The following is a 14823-nucleotide window of genomic DNA, read 5'->3' as shown; positions in this document are numbered from 1 at the left end:
GAAGCTAATCCAACAAAAGTCAAGGCCATCTTGGAGATGCAACCACCAAGAAATATCAGTCAACTTCGGTCTTTACAAGGCAGATTCCAGTCCATACGAAGATTCATAGCGCAACTTGCAGATAAGTGTAATCCTTTTCAGCACTTGCTACATAAAAATATCAAATTCAAATGGGATGATAACTGTTAACAGGCTTTCTAGACACTCAAAGATTATCTTTTGAATCCACCAGTTTTGATGCCACCAGATCTAGATCAGCCTTTGTTACTATACATATCCGCTACTCCAACAGCACTCGGGGCACTCTTAGCACAACAAATTGCTGAGGGCAAAGAAAAAACAGTTTACTATATCAGTCGCACATTGGTGGGATATGAGCTAAACTACACACCAATTGAGCGTGCATGTCTCGCTATGGTCTTTGCTTCGCAGAAATTACGACATTACATGCTCACTCATAAGACTAAGTTGGTTGCAAGAATCGATCCATTGAAATACCTTCTCAATAAAGCAACACTTACTGGGCGACTAGCCAAATGGGTAATGATCCTGAGTGAATTCGACATCGAGTATGTGTACAGAAAAGCAATAAAAGGACAAGCCATCACAAATCAATTAGCAGATGCTCCCATGATTGATGATGTTCCTCTAAGTTCAGAATTTCCAGATGAATCCATTTTAACAATGTCACATGCGAAGCCATGGCAACTGTACTTCGACGACTCATACACACAACATGGGGCAGGAGCTGACATCCTCTTTATAACTCCTCAAGGGGATTCTATACCAAAATCATACCGCTTATCATTTCCTTGCACTAACAATATAGCGGAATATGAGGCATTAACAACTGGATTACGAATCGCAGTTTAGTGGAAGATCCAGGAACTTCGTGTTTTTGGGGATTCTCAACTTGTAATCCGTCAAGAAACTGATGATTACCAAATAAAAGATGAAAAATTAATGTCTTGCAAACAAATGGTGGATGACCTGAAACAACACTTCACAAAGATAGATTTTGAGCAGATACCAAGAGAGCAGAATCGTGCCGCAGATGCCATGGCTACAATTGCTTCACTGATCGATCTACCTCCAAATGAGACCCGCTATGAGTTCTTGGTGGATAACCTTTTGGTTCCTTCATATGAGATCATTCCTACTGAGGTGATATGGGTTGTCGGTCCCGAGTCCTAGTTATATGGTTCCATTTTCACATACCTTTGTGACAATACCCTACCTCCTGATCTATCAAATAACCAACGTCGCACTTTCATTCGCCAATCCTCTCGATATGTCATTTTAGCTGATATCCTATACCGGCGAGGTCTAGATGGCACTCTGCTTAGATTTTTAGAAAGTGACGAAGCTCAGATTGCGTTACGTGAAGTACACGAAGGGACATGTGGTCCACATGCTAGTGGCCCTACCTTGGCCAAGAAACTCATCAGGACTGGATATTACTGGCCCAATATGAAAAAAGACTCATGTCAGTTTGTCAAAAAATGTAAGCAATGTCAAATTTATGGAGACCTCATACATGTGCTAGCACAAGAACTTCAACCAATTGCGTCTCCTTGGCCTTTTTGTCAGTGGGGACTCGATCTCATAGGCAAGATTCACCCTCCTTCTTCCAATGGTCATAAATTCATTATCACTGCCACAGAGTATTTCACAAAATGGATTGAAGCCATGCCTCTCACACAAATCACTGGAAAACAGATTGCTACGTTCATCCTCAATTATATCATTTGTCGATACAGTGTTCTTGTTTCTATTATCACTGATAACGGGCGTCCCTTCAAAAATCAGGATGTTCGTGAACTTTGTGACCGCTTCCATATTTCCCATCGTTTCTCCATGCCATATTATCCCCAAGGTAATGGTCAAGCTGAGGCGTCTAATAAAACAATCCTTAAAATCCTAAAAAAGACAGTCGACGATGTTGGCCGTAATTGGCATATCCAACTTAATCTTGCACTTTAGGCCTACCGCACAAGTGTTCGCACACCTACAGGAGTTACACCCTATTCACTTGTTTTTGGCATGGAAGCCATCTTGCCTATTGAGGTTGAGCTACCCTCTTTACGGGTCTCTTTGCAAAACATCATTAGTGATGAAGATTATAGGGTCTCTCGCTTACAAGAGCTTGAACTACTGGATGAACGAAGACAAACTGCTTTTAATCATCTCAAGGCTTACCAACAAAGAATAAGTCGCAGCTACAATCACAAGGTCAAGCCTCGCACATTTGAGGTAGGTGATTTGGTTCTCAGAGAAAACCCCAAAAATCAGCAAGGCAGAGAGAAGAAGGGCAAGTTCGAACCAAACTAGCTTGGTCCTTACATCATTATAACAACATATGGATCTGGGGCATATCAACTCTCAACTATAGAAGGTGAACCTTTGGAGGATCCTATCAACAACATGCACCTTTGCAGGTTCTACACATAGCTCTTTGAAATATCCTAATTCAAAAAATACAAAAAAATTCAAAAAATTCAAAAATACAAAAAAAAAATTATAAAACAAAAAAATCGTTACTTGGTGAAAACCTGACAAACAGGCGCCTTGTGACAACAAAAAAATCAAAAAATCAAAAAAGTAAAGAAAAATATTTCGTCCAACGATGAAAACCACTTTGGTGGTGCCTTGGGCAAGTACCATGGTGAAAACTGGGTCACAAGCGCCATGCGTAGAGACATTGCTCCTCCCTCCTTCAGGATTCTCTTTCATCACTTCACTTTGCACACACTCACAACCTATTAATCCATAATAAACTTACCCATTCCCATCATGGCTTGTTATTGATCTACCTAAAATTGGTTAGCCATTCATAATAAACCTCCCTTTTCACTCCCTTTCCATTTCTAATAAATTAGATCCTATCTGTGGCTAAGGCAAATCCTACGTCTAGTGATGGGTGTGGAACTGAGAGCATCGCTTGTTCCGAGGAGTACAGTTTCTTCCAGCTTCTTTAAGTCTATCCATGCACAATCCGCAATAAAGCAGCATCTTGCATCGCCAATCCGCAATAAAGTTTCATCTTCTCCGCAATAAAGTATCAGTTTCATGGATTCAGTCAGTTTCAGATGAGACACAGCAGCAACAATGGGCTTCAACAAATCAAATCTTTCAACAGACTCAGACAACATATGATTCAGTGCTATCTATCCTTTGCGTGAAAGTAAACATTGTGACCACAATCAAATAAGACTTATACAAGTGACAAGAGACACTAAACTTGAGGACTACAGTGGATGTTGGTGTCAAGTCTTGGTTTTCTTTTGATTTTATCTTTTGGTGACATGTCTTTTAGCTTTTCCGGGATATCTTTGACTAGAGATTCTATCTCCAAGATGTCTCTGACTAGAAAGGCGAGGATGGGGTATCGTCACCTATTTTTATTTGCTGTCTGTGGATTGTCTCTTAGTAATGCTATGACTTGTCCAGAGATATGAGGACACTGTGAGTTTAGTATGAATTGGGGCATTTCTTGTTTGTGACTGTCTTATCTCCATGCAAACAGGTACAATGACTTTCTGGGTCAAACATATGCCTCGATTGTCATAGCCTACTTGCCATAATAAAGCTCAATGATGATAACACACAAAAAGCTCTTTCACTTTCATATCTTCTATCTTCCATCCCTTTTCTTGATTGTCTTCCATCGTCCTTCTCGAGTCCGCGTAGCCTGCTATCACATGACTGAGTATAATAACACACCAAAAACATTTGCATTTCATGTAGCTGCACCTGCATTACCACATATAAGCATTTCATACATATATATAGATATCACAATTGCATCACATCCTGTACACAACACCTGTTAGCACAATTTACATTTGCATTATCATATTCATCTACATTACATACATTCACATTTGCATCATGCATACACATATAAAACATAAAAGAACAAAAATATTGCATTGCATCATGTACATATTTGCATCCATGTCATAAACATCACATAAAACATACATCATGAAACATCTCATCACATAGGTACACATGCATATAGCTGCCGCAAAGAAGAATCATCTCATATATATATAAAGTGTCATGATACAATGATGTCAAAATACATATGGCTACAATCACCCGAAGGTGTTTACATCATCATACAAAAATGATACAATACTGATACATAGGGAGCCCTCTACGGCTATGATGAACTCCCTCCCTCAGAGCCGCTTGGCCTTGACGGAATCTGAGCCCCCGAAGGACCCGCCCCAGGATCATCCCTCCTGTCCCCTCTATTTGGTGGTGGTGGAGGACCCATAACCCCACCACTAGACGCCTGTCTCCTCCGGTTCCCTCCCGTAGCTGTCGCTGTCCGCTATGGTTTATGGAAGCTCCTCACCCACTGATCAGCTGTCACCGCACCATAATAGAGATCCTGCCAGTAACCGATCTCCTCTCCTCCCCGCAGAACGTAGGCATATCCAACCCCTGTGTCCTCTGCCGCTTGCCTCCCAGCCCTCATTATTGTCTCAGCCTCTGTGTAGCGCTGAATGGCCTGATCCCGCTCCTGCTTAGTATCTTTGAGCCACCTCCTGAGCCTATCCCTCTCCCTCTCCAGATCCTGGATCTCATCTGCTTGTCCCTGGCAAATCTCCCTTAGCTCCGTCAGCTCATCCTCCTCTTCCTTAGCCCCCTATGGCTCTGCCTGTGGCTCCCCCTGTACGGGTGCCTTCCCCTTTGCCTGTGCCTATACTGGTGCCTGTCCCTGTACCTGCACCTGTCTGGGACCCTGTGCTGCTGGCACCTGTAGCGGTAATCCACCGCGACCCCTCACCACCCGAGCCTGCCTGTCCTCTCCACCCTCCCTCCGCGGCGCCACCCTCCTCTCTCCAACTGCCCCCCTCCTCCTCCGTCGACCTCTACCCCCATCATCTCCATCATCATCACAATCCCCACCACCATCTCCATCTAGTAGCTCTCCTGGATTCGTCAAGCGTGGGAATGGATGCTCGGCCCAGTATGTTGTGTACTCGACATCCATGCCGCAATCTTTGGCCACATATCCCAAGGTAAGGGCATCATCTCCACTAGCTGTGTAACAGCCTGATCATATGATAATAAGGGCCCAAACAGCGCCTAATCCCTGACAGTCCGTGCATACATGCCTGAACCCCGTGGCATCCGCTGGATCCTCCCGAACTGCCTGCCCACCCTGTCCACTAATTGCCTCTCCAGTACATAGGGCATCCGCCCAATCAGATACCTACTCCGGAAGGTGTAGGGTAGCTCTACTGCATCATCCTTCCACTGCTCACATCCCAGGTATGGCCTCCATATAACCATATCAATGTCATCAATCACCCGCCGCTAGTGCTCTAACCTGCCAATCTGTGGCTGCGAAGTGATCATGTCGTACAAGTGTACGAAACTGCGTCCGTGACCTCTGCCCCTAAAATGTATCGGTCTCGTCACTGGCAGATGCTCATAAGCCCACACCTGTAACAATGTGACCCCGCAGCCCAATCCCACTGACCCGTGGTACACAAACTGATGCAGCTCGTAATACAGGTGTGCTAGCACACACGGTCCCTAGGCATATCTGGTGTGTTGTGTCATCAGTGTCTCCAGTGTACCTCCCCAGCCCACAACCAACCCTTGTGTCGCTCTATCAGGACACAAGAACCCACTGATCGCTCCTCCTATCACTGGTGGCAGCGCTAATCCTGTAGCTGTCATGGTGTCCCAAGCCACATGTCCTGCCCTCATCTCCAGTCCTGGGTCCCGGAACACTCGTCTCAGGGCCTCCCTGTCTCCATCTCGATCATAGGGCATTAGCTCCCCATCGATCGGTATCCTCAGGATCCTGTATACATCCTCGAGGGTGACTGTCATCTCACCCATCGACAAATGAAAGGTGCAAGTCTCAGAGTGCCACCTCTCTGCTAGTGCAGTCAGCAGTCCCATGTTCGCCCGAAACTCAGGCACATATAGAATATGTCTCAGACCCATAGCCTCAATAGCCGCTCGGTCCTCGAAGGTCAGTTTAGGTCGCAATCTTTGCATCGACGGGAATCTCTCCCGTGACTCCAACATAGGCAAATACTCCTGTAGTCAAGCAAATCAATCATGTCAGTCATCGTGGCATTCAATGTTCATCATAAAATGCTACTTTTTATCTAAGTGCATATGGCATTCTATCCTAGTGACACTCCCTGTTCATCACAAAGTGTTGCTATCTATCCCAGTGACACTCACTGTTCATCACAAAGTGTTGCTATTTATCCTAGTGGTACTCCCTATTCATCACAAAGTACTACGTGTTATGCACTCCCTGTTCATCACAAAGTGCTACTCACATTCGCACTCACTGTTCATCATAAAGTGCTGCTCATATTTTAGTACTCCCTGTTCATCACAAAGTACTATATCTTGGTACTCATTGTTCATCACAAAGTGCCTTGATCTATCCTATCCTAGGGCCTCTACTTGAGTGAATCCTCTTGAGAAGTTTCCCAATTGGCAACGTATGTTCTATCACATAATTGTCAATCCTAGCCCTATTTGCAATTCTAGTCTTCCCTAGAGGACCTTCTTGAATGTATCCTCTTAGCAGCTTATCCAATCGACAACATATATTCATCACAGAACTGCCGATTTGACCTAGAAGACGCAAATTCACTTTTTTTGACACAAACGCGCTTTCCTGACATAAACACGCTTGAAGACTGCATAAATGCGCCTGTTTTACACAGACGCGCCTGAAACACACAGACATGCCTATGCTCTGCATAGACGCGCCTGGGCGACACAGATGTGCCTTTTTGGCATAGACGCGCCTACACAGCACAGACGCGGTCGCATTCGACACAGACGCGTTTTCCATCACAGACGCGCCTAGCGAGCATAGACGCGCCTGACACCAACGCATACGCGCCTGGACATTTTTGATATTTTTTGGGACCATATTCTAAGCGCATTTATTACATTACCTAGCATGCATTAATGACAACAATAAATGCAACAAAGTACGAGGAGGTTTTGTGGTACTTACCGGGTCTCTTGCCTCTGCTGGCCTCTGGAATAGGCAAACGTGGTCGAATCTATGAACAAAGGCCATTGCTGCTCACTGCTGCTGCTCTATTTTCGCTTTGCACTCTAATCTCTTGGATGTGTAGATGACAATGAGGATGTATTTCCCTCGTGGTCTATCTTATAGACTACCCTAGCCCTAGTCTCCTGTGTCAATCTTCGTTATCGCGTGACTTTGTCACTTTATCTGGTCAGTCCATTCTAGCCTTTTCTTTCTTATCGAGAGATTGTCTGCGATCTTTTCAGACATTTTTTTCATCCAATCTCTTGAGGGGGCATATCATTCCCATCTTGGGGCAACTCTGTATCAGTTCATCTTATCTTCTTTGAAACAACGCGACAAGCCGCATTGTCTCAAAGAGGGGTAAAATGTAGACACCTAAAATTGTCTAGTCTAATTAAATATTTTATTTAATTAATTATCTAAGCTTAATTCTTCTATTAATTAAATAAATCTTTATTTATTTAATTAATTCATTTATCCTCTTCTAGCCTTATTTCTCATTTAAATAAATACATTTATTTATTTAAATTATCCTTTTCCTAAATTAAATAAATATCTTATTTATTTAATTGATCCCACTTATTCTATTAATTAAATAAATCTTTATTTATTTAATTAATTCATTAACCTTTTCTACCCATGACACATGTCATTCATCTCTTAATTCCTACACTACCTACCCCTTTCATTATTTTATTATTTCTTTTACCTACCCTCTAATCATAGCCGACCTCCTTTTACACCTCTCAATCTTATCCCTCCATTTCTTATAGTGTCTTCTATATAAGAAGATGCTTCCTTCATTATCAAACCCTAACTACTTGATCAATTGACTACTTGGCATAGGCGATCCTACTTGCAACCACATTCCGTTCTTTGTTGAGCTCTTGTGCACATAAAATCTGAGAGCAAATATATCAAGCAAGATCAATGGAGATAGGAAGAATGGAGATCCAAACCCTATTAGACATGTGATGGTATAATCTTTGTGATTTCGTTTGATTTGCATTGTTTTAGGTAATCTTCATATGTTATGGTGGATGTTTGTTGTTGTTAGGCTAGTGTTTTATGGTTGAATTCATTTAGCCTTTCAATATCGTTATTATTGTTATCCATTTTCACCATATACAATAGTGTTAGAGTTATCATGTATTAGCTAATAATTATTTATTTAATTATTAGTCTATTATCCTCTACACTTAAGCTAAACTTAGGCATTTAATAATATTGTAGGTATTTAATAATTATTCTGATTATTAAATACAAATTATCCCTTTAGGGTTGCACACCTTTAGGGTTGCATAATCTCCTTTTATAAGGATTGTATTGTACTTTTTTTTATCAATTCCCTCTCTGAATGATAATCTTTTTCTTCAGAGCCATTATTGCTTTTTTGCCTTCATTCTTCTATTGTGACTAGTATTTTGCTTGCAGGTGTTTTTGGGATCTCTGAAGTTGTATTTCTCTACTTCTTCATGGTATTAGAGCGCAGATCTACTGCTGCCTATTCTTGATTTTTTAGAAGATTTTTGGAGGCTAGGGTTTCAAGTTTTTTCAGAGCTTTTTATTTGCATCTAGGGTGATTCTTTGTTTTTGGGCATTTTGGGCTCAAACAGACCTCATCGTTGAGCTCAGAACACCCCGAAACCCCCATTTTCATATAAAATTTGTTAAATTTGGAAACTTTAGCCTCTGGATTTTTTTTTTTGGTTTTTGCCCAATTTTGGGCACAAAATAAAAACAATAACTTTAATGGTAGTTTTACGACATACCCAAGCCGAAATGAAAAAATTGTCAAAAATATCTTTTAATTTTTTTTTTTTTTTTTTGGGGGGGTGGGGGGCGTCGACCTCTATCGGTCAGTACGTCTTGCAACAAGTCATGGACCACCCTCCGGTTGCTGCAGGCCCAATAATTTTTCCCAGGCCTTTGTCACCCTCCTTCATGCCACCGACTGCTGCCCTCCGGCCTCTATGTCGCCTGCCGCCCTCTGCACCTGCTGGCTGCTACCGCCCAAGCCCTTAGCCCACCGATTTTTTTTTCCAGCCAGGGCCCTTTCAGGGTTTTTTTTGGCGACCTGTTTTTTTTTGGCAAAAGAGAATATTCTGCTGACGTCAGTAGTACAAACAACTGTGCATGGCCCCTTGTGACCCTCTTTGTGCCCTAAAAGAGGGTTTTTTTCTTTTTCTTTTGGCCATAACTTGGGCATACGATATCGTTTTTTGGCAAATGAGATATCGTTGGAAAGTTGGTTTTGTCTACTTTCCAGATTTGTGGGTTTCATCACTTGGTTTTTTTGCTAGTAAATTCTATATCCATTTGAAGTCAGAGGTGTTGTTTTCAGTCTCGAGCTCATATCTTTGGTTTTTTGCTGGTACATTCTATAACTATTTGAAGTCTGAGGTGCTGTTTTCAGTCTCGAGCTCATATCTTTTCGCTAGTTTCTCCATTTTTCGCGATTCTAGCAGTGCTGAGATGATGTTTCAGAGCTCTTCACAGCCATCCATGCACTTTTTCTAGATTTTACTCTAGGTACATTTTATTTAGTTTTTTGTGTTTTCACACTCTAGTGAATTACTTGGACATATGAGATCGTGGAAGCTTCTCGTTTGCGTGGGATGACTTTGTTTTGGCTGTTCTTCATGCATTTCTACCCTTTTGTCTTCTTTGAGCATTGTATACATCATTTTGTAAGCATTTTCCTTTTTGCAAACACAATCAGATAAAGTGCCACTATGCCTTGCATGCTTGGGATCTTGCACATCTTGTACCTTATTGTACTCACACTCCATTATAAAGTGCCATGGGGGTTTGATGTTTGCCTTTGTTTTCCATCTACCTTTGTCACGTGAGTGTTCCTTCCACGACATTAAGCTCATGATGTGTGTCAAGTGAGTGTTTCTTCCACGACAATAGCCTTTATATGTGTTTGTACTTTCTGCTGCACTCTCGATGTTCCTGGTTCTTCGTCATGCAGTTTTTTTTGGCATTCAGTTTTAGTGTACCTGTCACCTCTCCCTTGTCAGCATTATGGGGAGGTTTCTCCTGTTGGTTGTTGGTTCTAATGCTTCCTTGGTTCGTTGGAGTGAGCTATGTATTCAGTATTTGTTCCTATGTACTAGGCGGATGTAGTGGCTAGTTACCTATGCATTTCGGTGAGATGGATCATTTACCATATGGACACTCTTTCATTCTTTTTTTTGGAGGCAACCTTCCATCTTCGATTGATCAACTCTTCAGACTTTGTTGTTTTTGTCATCTATATCTTCGAGTTTAGTTGTTTGCCTTTGTTTGCCATCTGATTCGAGTAGTGTTATTTGAGGGCACTCATGCAGATTACAGTTTTCTCTACCTGATCATCTTCTATTTTAGTGGAGGTTCTTCAGATCGACAATTATTCTTGACAGTGTTTGCAACTTCATGCTTCAGTGGTGTTCTTCATGTTCATCCTTTGTTCCTGTTTTCTAGAACATTCTCTAGTTTGGAGGCTTCTTCAATCCTTCACTAGCCTTCATCTCTTTTTGGAGTAGAGTTTTTTCCCATAAAGTTTTCTCTATTTCTCCGCTTTATAGAGATCTTTTGCACTTGGGTACCTCATCAGGCCTAGTTGTCGGGACCCATTGTTACTTTCATGCATTTTGTTTACATGCATTTCTTAGTCCTTAGTTTTTTTAGCTACTCCTTAAGTTCATCTTAAGGGGGGGTGTTAGAGTTATCATGTATTTGCTAATAATTATTTATTTAATTATTAGTCTATTATCCTCTATACTTAAGCTAAACTTAGGCATTTAATAATATTGTAGGTATTTAATAATTATTCACATTATCCCTTTAGGGTTTCTTTAGGGTTGCACAATCTTCTTTTATAAGGATCGTATTGTACTTTTTAATCAATTCCCTCTCTGAATGATAATCTTTTCCTTCAGAGCGATTATTGGTTTTTTGCCTCCATTCTTCTCTTGTGAGATGTATTTTGCTTGCAGGTGTTCTTGGGATCTCTAAAGTTGTATTTCTCAACTTCTTCAAATAGGTTAGACTATAAGAGAAAGATTTTAACCAATTCTTTAATTTGATTAATAGGCTGATTGGAAGAATAGGGATATTAATTAAACTTTAATTTAATTAATAGGCGAATAAATGATGACCGAATTAATTGTGCAAGTTTTAGATGTCTACATTTACAATATAAACTGTATACAAGAATCAAAATCTATTAATTCACTACTTATCAATCTATTAATTACAAACTATACAATTATTCACTAATAAAAACTTATCTAATATAATATACTAATTCTAATTCTCAATAAAAAAACTCAAAATATATACATTTCTCCTTTACACTAACATAATATTGAAAGTATTTATAAATATTTGTACAAATATTTCCATATTCTATGCATTTTGAACCACTTGCCCTACATCATGCAATGGCCCCTTCAATGCTCGCAAAAATGGACTGTAATTCTTTTATAATATCAAGGAGTGTGGAAAGCATAGGTTTTTAATAATATAAACATTCTACCTTCTCTTGACAAGAGTACAAGAAGATCATGGGGTCCACTGCACCCAATATACATTGAATGAAGAAAGAACGGGTCTATTATTCAATTAAAAATAAATAATTTTAAAATGCAGAAGCTTGGATTAAAGCCCTATTAGGGGCAAAATTGCTCGCAAGTCACAAGGTAGGTAGTCCAATCTGGAGAAAGACACGAAAGCAATGTAAGAATTCTCTAATTTTAGTAGAGTCGAGGAATATTTAAAAAAGAGGAAAATTCGGACATGGAACCAAATTTCATCGGAGCGAAGGGACATTTGAAGTTACAGACGAAGAAGACAAGAGGCTTATTTTGTTTGTCTAGATGCGAGAATCAATGGGAGTGTGGAAGGCAAAAGATTCTTTAAACATTTTCAGGAGCGGCTGCGTCGAATGAATCGCATTATGTAACATTAGGTAGGCCTTCTGGTTTTGCCCATTTATCTTTTGTATTATCTGAGTTTTTAGTACAGAAATCCGGGTGTTTTGTTGGGTTCCTTGTTTGAGCAATTCCTGTGCGTTCAAAGACCTGGGTTTTGAAGTTTATTGAATTTGGTGTTCAATGGTGAATAGGGGATCTGAAATAACTCTTTTTAATTTAGGAATGAAATGGGTCACATGTATTACGTGAGTTTCCGAAGGCAATGTTAGGATGGAAGGGAGTACATTCGCTGAGGTGGGTTTGGAAGGTTATGCGATTTGGTGGTATGAGATTAAATTTTAGGATCTGCGGCAAAGAAACAATTCTGTTTGGGGATGTACTTGGGTAATATGTGTTGTGTGAGTAGCTGAAGATAATAAAAGCGGAATGGAAGGAAGTGTAATGGATGGAGCAATGTTGTCTGGAAGTCCTTCAATGGCTGATCCCTTGCAACTGCAGCATTTTTCTCGTCAGGCCCGGCCTTTTGGTGGTAGTCCTATGCAGCTTCTGCCCCATATGGCCACTGCAGGTGGACAGGATACTACACATATGCATCCGCAACAACAGCAGCAGCAGCAGCAACAACAGCATCATCATTGTTTTGGCCATGATGTCAAGAGTCTGGGCAGAAACTCTAATAGGTGTAAACCCTCTCAGAGCGAGGAGGATGAGCCGAGTTTTACAGAGGATGGGACGGATGGTTCCAAGGGCGGTAAGAAGGAGAAAGATACCTCTCCCTGGCATCGCATGAAGTGGACTGATGAGATGGTCAGGATTCTCATCACTGCTGTCTTGTGGGTGGGAGAGGAGGGCGACTGTACACACGAGGGTAATGTTAATAGTAAGAGGAAATCTGGGATTTTGCAGAAGAAGGGCAAGTGGAAGTCAGTGTCTAAGTTGATGAATAGCAAGGGGCATCCTGTTTCTCCCCAGCAATGTGAGGATAAGTTCAATGATCTCAATAAGAGGTACAAGAGGCTGAATGATGTCCTTGGCAGGGGAACTGCTTGTGAGGTAGTTGAGAACCCTTCCCTTCTTGATAAGATGGGTCATCTCTCTGACAAGGCCAAGGACGATGTGAGGAAAATCTTGAGTTCTAAGCATCTCTTTTATAGGGAGATGTGTGCATACCATAATGGGAATAGAATTCATTTGGAATCTGATCATGGGATGCAGCATCCCGGTATGATGATGATGCATCATAGTGCAAGAACGAGAGACGGACACGAGTTGTTTAGGCCTACGATTGAGGACACAAGTGGTGGATGTGGTGGTGGCGGGGAGGAGAATGAGGAGGAGGATATAAAGGAGGAGGAGGAAGATGATGAAGATGACGACGACGATGATAATGAGAATGAAGGAGATCCAGAGATGGAGGTTGGAATGGAAGAAAGCTTGAAAAGGCCGAGGATGAATGCAAATTGGGATGATATGAATTTGTGGTCATCACCTGGATCTCAGGAATTTGGAAGGCCCAATGTCCAAGACAATTTCAACCAGGAACTTATGGGTGTGTTGCAGGATCCCACTAAAGCAGAATGGCAGAAGAGACAATGGATGAAGACTCGAACTATGCAATTGGAAGAACAGAAAGTGATGATTCAAGCTGATGCATTTGAACTGGAGAAACAACGGATGAAGTGGAAGAAATTTAGAAGTAGGAAGGATAGAGAATTGGACAAGCTTAAGTTGGAGAATGAAAGGATGAAACTAGAAAATGAGCGAATGGCATTGCAATTGAAGGAGAAGGAATTGGAATTAGAGTTCAAAAGATCTGAAGCATCTATGCCATCTGTCACCCTTAAGATGGACAGGTTTCGTGGAATGGAGCAGCATGATATGGTTAGAGGAGAGTCGATGCAGTGAATCATAGAAGATACAAAATACCGATTTTATGAAGTTCTCAATCTTTGGATAAGGCAGAGGTTTGTTACATGTTGTCAGCACCCCTGTATTGCTGAGCACATGCAGGTATGCCTAAAGCATTAAGCACCTCTATTGAATAGGTTTTTCTATGAATTTGTTGATAAAAACTACTGTAAATGAGACCATTGTGAGCCCACAAATGGTTGAGATAAATCAAGGATGCAGCTGAATAACTAGGAGGCAAAATATATTAGGACAGATGTGCATGAAACTTAGAGATGAAGAAAATTGATTTTGTGTAGGCTTCAGTAATTTAGCCAGGGTGGACAGTAATCATAGGAGTTTTGCCATGTTTGGAAAAAAGAACCTATTATAGTTTATTTGAATGCACTTTGTAAATTATATACAGCACAGCTTTTGGTTTTGTTGATGAGTAGCAAGTTCAAGTTGCTATGTTTAAGGATATGAATTGATAAGATTGTGAACAACAACATGGATTGCTGGTTGGCCTCTTAACACTTAAAATTCCTGTTATGGTTTCATCTGTGAAGTATTTAAATCATCCCAAATAAGTGCCGTTCTGTTCGTAATATCTGAATAAAAAGGAACGAATTTATCAATGTTTTGGTACTCTTATTTTGCTTTTCAATCATGAAAATTCAAGCCTTGTTATGGTCATTGAATTTTACATTTTTTTATTGATTAGGCTGCATTTCATTGCTTTCTCTCTGTTTCTAGTATTAATTTTGTTTTCTGGAACCAGTCACAGTCTCGCATCTCATTTGGATATGTATACACATTTTTTGAAGGATGCAAACTTATTCACTGACCTGATTTTGTAAGAGGACACTGTATAGCTAGGATATATTATAAAAGATATAGAGCACAGAAGCTTTCTTGCACTAAAGACAATCAATTGGTTCTGTAGGAAATGTT

General features: G+C 40.8%; 1 protein-coding gene across 1 annotated transcript; it reads left to right on the top strand.

Moving 5' to 3' along the window:
* Positions 1–11715: 11715 nt before the first annotated feature.
* Positions 11716–14507, top strand: LOC131063227 (chromatin-remodeling ATPase INO80). The gene is made up of 2 exons (XM_057997026.2): positions 11716–12017; positions 12203–14507. The coding sequence occupies exon 2, from the start codon at positions 12409–12411 to the stop codon at positions 13885–13887; it is 1479 nt and encodes a 492-aa protein (XP_057853009.2). The 5' UTR covers positions 11716–12017; positions 12203–12408; the 3' UTR covers positions 13888–14507.
* The last annotated feature ends 316 nt before the right edge of the window (positions 14508–14823 follow it).

Source organism: Cryptomeria japonica, chromosome 1, assembly GCF_030272615.1.
Source record: "Cryptomeria japonica chromosome 1, Sugi_1.0, whole genome shotgun sequence".
In the NCBI taxonomy this organism is placed as follows: domain Eukaryota; kingdom Viridiplantae; phylum Streptophyta; class Pinopsida; order Cupressales; family Cupressaceae; genus Cryptomeria; species Cryptomeria japonica.
Note: the sequence above shows the minus strand (reverse complement) of the source record. Positions and strands in the feature narration are given on the sequence as shown.

Excerpts from the sequence above, each read along its gene's own strand:
- LOC131063227 (XM_057997026.2), top strand. The coding sequence starts at position 12,409 with ATGGAAGGAAGTGTAATGGATGGAGCAATGTTGTCTGGAAGTCCTTCA.